At 63.8% G+C, this 10649-nt stretch overlaps 1 protein-coding gene across 1 annotated transcript; it reads right to left on the bottom strand.

Annotated features, from left to right (window-relative positions):
* Positions 1-1518: 1518 nt before the first annotated feature.
* On the bottom strand, positions 1519-8656 carry LOC115643681 (steroid 21-hydroxylase-like). Its single transcript, XM_030547699.1, is given in 10 exon segments — positions 1519-1639; positions 2973-3150; positions 3509-3579; positions 3791-3960; positions 5742-5772; positions 5988-6160; positions 6605-6655; positions 7751-7905; positions 8187-8276; positions 8599-8656. Coding segments are annotated over 10 exon segments (1098 nt in total).
* Positions 8657-10649: the final 1993 nt, after the last annotated feature.

Below are 10649 nucleotides of genomic sequence, written 5' to 3'. Positions count from 1 at the left end.
GTGGATGGGGGGACAATGCGGGTTGAGGGATCACTGGGGGTAGTGGTGATTGGTGGGAGGTTCATGGTGGCCAGAAGGTCACTGGGGGGATGAAGGGGAGGTCACTGGGAGTTAGAGGATCACTAGGGGGTTGGGGCTGTGGGGAGGTGATGGGGTCCCCGGGGTGCAGCCTAGGACCATGGCACTGCTGGGCCCCCTTCCCTCCCCAGCCTGGGCTGCCTCTCCCAGAGCTAGGCCAGTGACCTGCAGCAACCCCCACCCACGGGTGCTTGTGATCCCTCAGCCCCACACCCGGCTCGAGCCGCTCCCGACACACACAGACCCCAGCCAGTTCCCCCCCAGCCCCGGCCTTGCACCCTAGAGCCTGGGGAGGACATGCCCCAGCCCTGGGACGGAGCCGAGATCCCCGAGCAAACCCCCTGCTTGAGGGACAGGAGGAAGCAGGTTTATCAACACGGAGCAGCCCCGGCGTGTGGGGCTTGGGCAGCCGTCGGGGACTTGCAAATCCGGCTGCCTGGGGGTGGCTCAGAGCCGGTTCCAGTAACGCCCCCACCGCAGCAGCTCCTAACTCCCTGCCCCCCAACGCTGCCCACGCTGGGCCAGGCCAGCGGGGCTCAGCAGCTCACGGGCGCTGGGTGTGAGATGGGCCAGAGACGGGGGTACAGGGCGCTGCTTTGAGGTACAGGGTGTCCCAGGAGGCTCCGCAGGGCTCCCAGGGATGGGGGGGTTATGGGGGTGCCAGGGGCTCAGGGGGTCTCGGGAAGGGGAGCTATGTCGGCTCAGGGGGTGCACCCCGGGGCAGGAAGCAGACACGGAGGAGGGAGCTATGGGGTCTTGGGGGGCTCAGGGACCCTCAGGGCAGGAAGTGGATGTGGGAGGGCACTGGGGGAGCTGTGGGGTCACGGGGGAGTCAGGGGGGCCCCGGGGAAGGAAATGGATGTGGGAGGGCACTGGGGGACACTATGGGGTCATGGGGGGGGCTCGGGGGCTCCGGGTCAGGAAGCTGACTTGGAGGGGGGGCTATGGGGTCATTAGGGGCTCAGGGGGAATCAGGGGGGCCCCAGGGCAGGAGCGGCTGTGGAAGGGCCCTCAGGGACTAGGGAGTCACAGGGGGTTCAGGGGGCCCCCGAGGCAGGAAGCGGATGCAGAAGGGCGGGCTATGGGGTCATGGGGGGCTCAGGGGACCCCTGGGGCAGGAAGCAGATGCAGAAAGGGAGGCCATGGGGTCACAGGGGGCTCGGGGGGCCCCAGGTCAGGAAGCAGACATGGAAGAGGAGGCTATGGGGTCACGAAGGGCTCAGGGGACCCCCGGGGCAGGAAGCGGACGGAGAAGGGGGGGCTATGGGGTCACAGGGCACTCGGGGGGGCCCAGGTCAGGAAGTGGACATGGAAGGGGGGTTATGGGGTCACAGGGGGCTCAGGGGGCCAGGGGTCAGGAAGCAGATGAAGAAGGGGGGGCTATGGGGTCACAGGGGGCTCAGGAGACCCGCGGGGTAGGAAGTGGAAATGGAAGGGGGTCTATGGGGTCACGGGGGGCTCGGGGGACCCCCAGGACAGGAAGCGGATGTGGAAGGGGGAGCTATGGGGTATGGAGGGCACAGGGGGGCCCCGGGGCAGGAAGCAGATGCGGAAGGGGGGGCTATGGGGTATGGAGGGCACAGGGGGGCCCTAGGGCAGGAAGCAGATGCGGAAGGGGGGGCTATGGGTTATGGAGGGCACAGGGGGGCCCTGGGGCAGGAAGCAGATGCGGAAGGGGGGCTATGGGGTCACGGGGGGCTCAGGGGACCCCCGGGACAGGAAGCAGATGCAGAAAGGGAGGCCATGGAGTCCCAGGGGGTTCAGGGGGCCCCAGGTCAGGAAGTGGACATGGAAGGGGGGGCTTTGGGGTCATGGGGGGCTCAGGGTTCCCCAGGTCAGGAAACGGATGCAGAAGGGGGGGCTATGGGATGACAGGGGGCTCAGGAGACCCACGGGGTAGGAAGTGGACATGGAAGAGTGTCTATGGGGTCACAGGGGGCTCGGGGGACCCCCAGGGCAGGAAGCGGCTGCGGAAGGGCCCTCGGGGACTAGGGGGTTACAGGGGGTTCAGGGGGCCCCTGGGGCAGGAAGCAGAAGTGGAAGGGGGGGCTATGGAGTCACAGTGGGTTCAGGGGACCCCCGAGGCTGGAAGCGGATGCAGAAAGGGAGGCCATGGCGTCACAGGGGGCTCGCGGGGCCCAGATCAGGAAGTGGACATGGAAGGGGGACTTTGGGGTCACGGGGGGCTCAGGGGGCCCCGGGTCAGGAAGCGGATGCAGAAGGGGGGGCTATGGGGTGACAGGGGTCTCAGGAGACCCGCGGGGTAGGAAGTGGACATGGAAGGGGGTCCATGGGGTCACGGGGGGCTCGGGGGACCCCCAGGGCAGGAAGCAGATGCGGAAGGGGGAGCTATGGGATATGGAGGGCACAGGGGGGCCCGGGGGCTGGAAGCAGTTGCAGAAGGGGAGGCTATGGAGTCACAGTGGGCTCAGGGACCCCCAGGGCAGGAAGCAGATGCGGAAGGGGGGCTATGGGGTCACGGGGGGCTCAGAGGACCCCCGGGGCAGGAAGTGGATGCAGAAAGGGAGGCCATGGAGTCACAGGGAGCATGGGGGGCCACAGGTCATGAAGCGGACATGCAAGGGGAAGCTATGGGGTCAAAGGGGCCTCAGGAGACCCACGGGGTAGGAAGTGGACGCAAAAGGGGGGCTATGGGGTCACAGGGGGCTCGGGGGGCCCAGGTCAGGAAGTGGACATGGAAGGGGGGCTTTGGGGTCACGGGGGGCTCAGGGGGCCCCGGATCAGCAAGCGGATGCAGAAGGGGGGTTATCGGGTATGGAGGGCACAGGGGGGCCCTGGGCAGGAAGCAGATGCGGAAGGGGGGGCTATGGGGGTCCCAGGAGGCTCGGAGACCCCCGGGGCAGGAAGCGGATGCGGAACGGGGGGCACCGCACCATGGTGCCGAACACGCCCGCAGGGCCGGGAGGGCACCGGGCGCAGGCGGCTCCAGCCGGAACTCTTGCAGGACGTGTCCGAGGAAGACGAAGATCTCGCCCCGGGCCAGGGTCTCCCCCAGGCAGTCCCGGGCCCCACAGCTGAAGGGCAGCAGGTTGTGCTGGGCCAGGAACCGCTCTGCGGGATTGGAGAGAGGCGTCATCCGGGACCCAGGCATCCGGGCAGGGAGCCCCCCACCCCATGAGAGAGTCGGAGACCCAGGTTGGGGGGGAGGTCAGCCCCCAGCCCCCATGAGTACCGGGGTCTCAGGCGTCCAGGAGGGGAGTATCAGCCCCCAGCCCCCCATGAGAACCGGGGATCCAGGCATCGAGGAGGGGGGGTATCAGCCCCCAGCCCCTCCATGAGAACCAGGGACCCAGGCATCCAGGAGGGAGGGTATCAGCCCCCTGTTCCCCATGAGAACTCGGGACCCAGGAGTCCGGGGAAGCTCAGCCCCCAGCCCCATGGCAGGGGAGGGGCCTGGAGGGGGCAGGACCCGAGTGGTGGTTGGCGGCAAAGAGATTGGGGATCACGGTGGTTCCCTCGGGGATGGTGAAGCCTGAGAGGCTGCAGAGATGGGGGGGGTCAGACGGAGGAGGTGCGGGTACCTGGTGTCCCGCGTGGTGCTATGGGGCAGGCCGTGGGGCAAGGCGGGGGAGAGGTACCTGGTGTCCCGCGTGGTGCTCTGGGGCAGGCTGTGGGGCAGGGCGGGGGAGGGGTACCTGGTGTCCCGCATGGTGCTATGGGGCAGGCCGTGGGGCAGGGCGGGGGGGGGTACCTGGTGTCCCACGTGGTGCTATGGGGCAGGGCGAGGGGCACCACGGGGCGCAGACGCATCATTTCAGAGATGGTGGCGCTGAGCAGGGGCAGCCGATCCCGGTCCCCATAGCTGGGGGGGCGCTTGGGGCCCATCACTCATTGCAGCTCCGTGTGGATCCTGTCCCGGACCTGTGGGGGGACCCCATGGACACTGACCCCCATGGAGACTGATGCCCCTCCCCCCATTCTTATCAGGGATTGCCCAGTGCTTTATTGGGTGGGGCAGGATCATCCTGCCTGCTGTACAAATGGGGAAACTGAGGCAAGGAGAGATAGGACTTGACCAAGGTCACCCACAGAGACCCCCCCAAAACTCTCCCCAAGACACCAGCCCCCCAAGCACTGAGTGCCCTTGCCCACCCCGAACGAGCAGCACAGTGAGGGGGCAGGAGGCGATTGGAGCAGGTGGTGGGGAGGTTAGGGGTACATGGAGGTTTGGGGGGTTTGGGGTGTGACGGTGCTGCCCGTGGGAGCCAGCTGAGGTCACTCAATCAGGGTGAACTGCAAACAAAACGGGGCAGACAAACCCCAAACGCTGGTGGTTATTCCACTACTTAGATTTACCAACCAGCACAGAACAGCTTCTAGAGTACCTCACCGGTCACTTAGAAGTCCAAACCGCGCAGTTCCCTTACAGTGCCCAGCCTCAGGCCTCCTCCAGACACACCTGTCAGATGTGATGATGATTCCTGAATAATCTTACTTCATCATATAAAAGAAAAGGTTCTTCCAATCCCAAAGGATCAGCCACATACCAAGGTCCAATTACAACTTAGATTTTACCCACAATACACGCTACAGCCAATTCTTAGTAACTAAGCTAAAATTTATTAAGAGAAAAGAGAGTGCTGGTTAAAAGATCAATCTACATACAGACTTGAATTCAAATCTTGAGGTTCAGATACATAGCCGAGGTGAGCTTGGAGTTGCCAAAAGTCCTTTTAGAAATAGTCCACAGGTTATAATCCAATGTCCATATTCAGGGAGGCTCCAGTCGATCACTGGGGATCTCAATCCTTGTGGCTTAAGGTTTCCCCCTCTTGAAATCCAAAGCAGAACTGAGATGAAGAAGGATCGCGTCCCAGGGTTTTTATACATTTCCAGCAGCCTTTCAGCCCCAGAAAACAATAGGCTTAACTCCTTCTCCCAAATCTCCTGGCAATTAGCACAGGGGAATTTATCCATTAAACAGTTCAGATACAGGTTACCACAACCTTCAAAGAGACACAGAGACAATAATACTATTTCCCTCAAGTATCATCATAAATGTTAATATTCCTTTTTGATCTTTGAATTAAAACTATAGCAATAGACAAGACTTGTTTGCTTACATCACAAGCCCTGAGCAGACACCTTCCCTTCTACCTCTAACAATACAGACTGCATTTCAAAGCTCTGTTCATTTACAGATCTTCCTAACCAGTCCTTAAGGTTCACCCATGGGTCAGGTCAGTGGGTGAGGTGAGGTAATTAACTCTTTCTCGCCCGTCACCTTTCTGTGAGATATTAGATCACACTCATAACATCACACGGGGCTCAGCTGGGGGTGGCGCAGCAGGAAGGCCATGGCCCAGGTGAGCAGGGCACCTATGGGGAGGTTCAGGGAGGTTTGGGGGCACAGGGAGGTTTGGGGGTTCGGGGCTCAGCTGGGGGTGGTGCAGCAGGAAGGCCATGGCCCAGGTGAGCAGGGCAGCCATGGGGAGGTTTGGAGGTAGAGGGGGTTTGGGAGCACAGGGCAAGTTTGCGGGTATGGAGAGGTTTGGGAGTTCGGGGCTCACCTGGGGGTGGCGCAGCAGGAAGGCCACGGCCGAGGTGAGCAGGGCGGCCATGGGAAGGTTTGGAGGTAGAGGGGGTTTGGGAGCACAGGGCAAGTTTGCGAGTATGGAGAGGTTTGGGGGTTCGGGGCTCACCTGGGGGTGGCGCAGCAGGAAGGCCACGGCCGAGGTGAGCAGGGCGGCCAGGGGAAGGTTTGGGGGCATAAGGCAGGTTTGGGGGTACAGGAAGGTTTTGGGGTTTGGGGCTCAGCTGGGGGTGATGCAGCAGGAAGGCCATGGCCCAGGTGAGCAGGGCACCTATGGGGAGGTTCGGGGAGGTTTGGGGGCACAGGGGAAGTTGGGGGTACAGGGAGGTTTGGGGGCACAGGGGTTTGGGGCTCACAGATGAGCAGGGCCGCCATGGTCTCGGTGCCCCCGCTGAAGAGGTCCACGAGCACCATGTGAACGTGCTCCGGGGTGATGCCCCCCTCGGCCGCGGGGTCCCCCCCGGCCCCTTGCCGCTCCCCCAGTACGTGATCCACCATGTCCCAGGGGCACTCGGGGAGCAGCGACTCCTGGGGGGATGTGGGGGTGAGGGGAGATATGGGGACCCCCAAACCCGGCACCGGGAAACCTCCAACTCCGCCCCTGAGACCCCCAAACCCGACCCCAGAGCACCACCACCCTGTACTCCCCCACAGACCCCCTCAACTCCATCACTGGGGATGCTTCCCCCCTGCCCCAGAGACCCCGAAACCCAACACCGGGGACCCTCCACTCCCACCTGAGCACCCCCACCCTGTACCCCACCCTTTCCCCAGAGACCCTCCAAGCCCCAACTCCCACCCTCCAGAGACCCCCACCCCAGCCCCCAAACTCCTCACCAGGGACCCTAACATCGCATACCCCAGAGACCCTCACCCCCTACCCCGCCCCCAGGGACACCCCTCAACCCCGAGAACTCCCAGCCCCGCCCAGCGGCTCCATCCCCGGGGAGCCCCCCCCCCCACAGCCCCCACCTGGTGCTGCTGGATCTGGGCCCGGACGAAGGCGTCTCGGAACCGAACCTGCTGCAGTAGCCGCCGCCGGGGAACACCTGGTGGGGACCCCGAGATTGAGACTGCAGCGCCCGCTGCTGGCCCCCCACAGCGCCACCCCCTCCCTGCCCCACAGCGCCCCCTGCAGCTCCCCCGCTGCCTGCTGGCCCCCCACAGCGACACCTTCACCCCGCCCCGCAGCGCCCCCTGCAGCTCCCCCGCCCCCTTCTGGCCCCCCACAGCGACACCTTCTCCTCACCCCACAGCGCCCCTTGCAGCTCCCCCGCCCCCTGCTGGCCCCCCACAGCGACACCCCCTCCCCACCCAACACCCGCCCCACAGCGCCCCCTGCAGCTCCCTCGCCCCCTGCTGACCCTCACAGCGAGACCCCCTCCCCGCCTCCGCCCCACAGCGCCCCCTGCAGCTCCCCTGCCGCCTGCTGGCCCCCCACAGCGACACTCCCACTCCACAGCGCCCCCTGCAGCTCCCCCGCCCCCTGCTGGCCCCCCACAGCGACACCCCCGCCCCACAGCGTCCCCTGCAGCTGCCCCGCCGCCTGCTGGCCCCCCACAGCGACACCCCCTCCCCACCCCCGCCCCACAGCGCCCCCTGCAGCTCCCTCGCCCCCTGCTGACCCCCACAGCGACACCCCCGCCCCACAGCGCCCCCTGCAGCTCCTCCGCCTCCTGCTGGCCCCCCACAGCGATACCCCCCTCCCCACTCCACCCCCGCCCCACAGCGCCCCCTGCAGCTCCCCTGCCGCCTGCTGGCCCCCCACAGCAACACCCCCGCCCCACAGCGTCCCCTGCAGCTCCCCTGGCCCCTGCTGGACCTCACAGCGACACCCCTCTCCCTGCTCCACCTCCGCCCCAGAGCGCCCCCTGCAGCTCCCCTGCCGCCTGCTGGCCCCCCACAGCGACACCCCCCCCACTCCCGACCTCTAGAATGAAGCAGGTCCCTATGGGGAGTGGTATTCCCTGGGGTTAGGGGGTCCCTGGGGGGTCCCCGGAGGTGAAGGGGTGTTCCTGAGGGGAATCCCGGGGGTCTCTAGGATGAAGCGGGTCCCTATCCGGGGTGGTATTTCCCTGGGCTTAGGGGGTCCCGGGGGGGCCGAAGCGAAGCCCTCACCTGGCAGAACGCGGCCGCCTGGGCCCCCAGAACTGGGTCCAGCTGCAGACACTGGGCACGGGCCAGGGCCGAGTGAGCCACTTTGTGCTGCAGCCGCCAGCTGGGGGTGAAGTCGCCCAGGGACAGATCGTGGACCCCCAGGGAGATGAGATCTGCTGCGGGGGGGGGAGGGGATAGTGACCAGGTGGGGAGAGACTCAGACTCCCACCCGCACCCAAGCCCCCGGGACCTGCCCTCTTCCCGGTCCAGCGTTAACTCTGGACCCTACTGATGGCAGAGCCCAGGGGAGTCAGAGCTCAGAGAGCTGGAGGAGGGGCTGACCCCTCCAATACCTTCATGAACAGCCCCCCCAACCCTCTGGCAACACATCCCCCACCCATCCCCAGCCCTCCCAAACCAGCCCTAACCCCCATCTCAGACCCCAGCCCCCCATTACCAACAAAGCTGGGGGGGTGCCCGGTTAAATCGGACCATTTCTGGGTCAGCACCTGGCGGATGGACTCCACGCTGTTCAGCATCACCATGTCTGGGGGCACATGCAGGGGGGGGGGTTAATGGGGGACCCAGGAGGGGAGGGAACCCCGCCTGGGACAGAGCAGGGGGGGGTAAGCCCAGGAGTGAAGGGGGGAAGGAAGGGGGCCTGGTGGGGGAGGGGCCAGGCACAGGGGGGGCAGGAAGGGGGGCCCCAGGGGTCTGGCAGTGGGGTCCCGGCCCCGCTCACCCTTGGCTCCAGCAGCTGCAGGGGCAGCTCTGGGTGCAGCATGTGTGGCAGTCCCCCCCACCAGGGGAAGGGCCCAGGGGCCGGGCAAGACGTTCAAGCCACCCCCCCCCATGAGTTCCCCACCCGCCTCCCAGCACGGCCACGGCCAGCAGCAGCAGCAGCAGGAGCAGAGCCGCCAACAGCATCGCTGGGGCGTGGGGGCGCCTGCAGGATATAAAGCCCCCAAGGCCTTGGAGAGATAGGCGTGACGCAGGATGCCCCTCACTCCCAACTCCCAGCCCCCTGCTCCGCTGGTGCCCCTCAGTCCCGACCCGCAGTCCCCCCCCCGCCAGCGCTACCGGTGCCCCTCACTCCCGACCCGCAGCCCCTTGCTCCGCCGGTGCCCCTCACTCCCGACCCGCAGCCCCCTGCTCCGCCGGTGCCCCTCACTCCCGACCCGCAGCCCTCCCCCGCGCGACACTGGTGTCCCTCACTCCCGACCCGCAGCCCCTTGCTCCGCCAGTGCCCCTCATTCCTGACCCGCACCCGCCCCCCGCTCCGCCAATGCCCCTCACTCCCGACCCACAGCCCCCTCCCCAGCGCCACCTGTGCCCCTCACTCCCGACCTGCAGCGCCCTTGGTCCCGCCCCTTCTCTCTGCCAGCGCCCCTCACTCCCAACCTGCGGCCCCCAGCCCGGCCAGTGCCCCTCATTCCCGACAAGCAGCCCCCTGGGTTCCCCCCCCACGCCGACCCCAGCCTGCTCCGCCGTGCCCCTCACTCCCGGACCCGGACCCCTCGCTAGCCCAGCCTGGGCTCAGAGTGACTTCTGGGTAATTATTTTGGTTTAATTATTAACCTGAGGTCAGAGCTCTGCAGTGGCTTCCGGGGGTCCCTGGCACTTTGCTGCAGGGGGGCGTTGGATAAGGCAGAAACCAGCCTCTGGGAATCTCTCGCTCGTTTGTCGGTGACTGATTGGCACCCACTCACCGTGCTCTGAGGGCCGGCGCTGGAACCAGAGTCCCAGGGCGTTTAGATAGCACGAGCAACACCTGGTTTATTCTGGATCAGCTCACGCCTAGGACCCGGTCCCTGTCACGGCTGGGCGGCAGCTGGGAGCTCACTGAGGCAGGATCGAAAGGATAAACATGCAAGAAGCAATTTGGGGGGGAAGTATTGGGGGCAGGATGGGATTAAACAAACATCCCCCCCGGCCTGGGGTCCCTTTTCACAGCCCATCAACACCTGTTCAGTGTCACCATTCAGCAGCCCCCTGCCCCACCCCAGAGCCAGCCGCATCCTGGCACCAGGCGAGGGGGAGCCGTGTAACCAGCCCCCCCAACCCCAGTCTTGCAGATTATAACGTGAGCTAATGGCTGTAAAATTGAAGCCAGAGAAATTCAGACTGAAAAGAAGGCATCAGTTTTTGACTGAGGGTAATTAACCATTCAAACCATTTACCAACGGTTGTAGTGGATTATCCATCACTGAAAATTTTTAAATCAGGATTGGATGTTTTTTCTAAAAACTATGCTCTCGAGATTATTTTGGGGAAGTTCTATGGGTTGTGTTACACTGGGGGTCTGATTAGATGATCACAATTGTCCCTTCTGGCCTACAGGTCATTGACTGACAGGGCAATGGGGAGGGAAGACATCCTCCCTCTCCCAAGAGCTAGAGAGGGCCTACCATGCTGTTACCTTCCCCTGCTAGATTATTCTTATTATTATTTCTATAGTCATGGCTTCTGGAGACCCAGTCAGGAGAGAGGCCCCATTGTGCTAGTAGTTGTACAAACACATAGCTTGACACCCTTCCCCCACCAGATAAGAATCTATTATGCAAGAAGCAAGGATAACAAAAGAACAGGGGCTCACCAGAGGGTTAACAAAATAAGACCATGCAGTTACATAGGTGAGCTATGTGTACAGTTTGATGGGTCTGTATCATTTCCAAGTTTTTTGTTTTATTAATAATTCAATAAACTCTGCTAGCTGTAATTGCCCTCTAGTGTAACCATTACTAGTTGGTTAGTGTTTGATAGAAATCTCAGTGGAGGCAGAGAAAAAGGCCTATCAGGTTGCCTACTGACAGTGTCAGGAGAAAGAAGGTACAGCAGGCTCTCCCTGCAATTGTCATGTCGTGTTATAGCTGTCGTGTTATAGCTCATGACCAAGAAAGCAGGATCACATAGGAGGAGC

Source organism: Gopherus evgoodei, unplaced genomic scaffold, assembly GCF_007399415.2.
Source record: "Gopherus evgoodei ecotype Sinaloan lineage unplaced genomic scaffold, rGopEvg1_v1.p scaffold_67_arrow_ctg1, whole genome shotgun sequence".
Lineage (NCBI taxonomy): Eukaryota > Metazoa > Chordata > Testudines > Testudinidae > Gopherus > Gopherus evgoodei.
The sequence above is the reverse complement of the archived record's forward strand: the minus strand, read 5'-3'. Positions and strand labels throughout refer to the sequence as shown.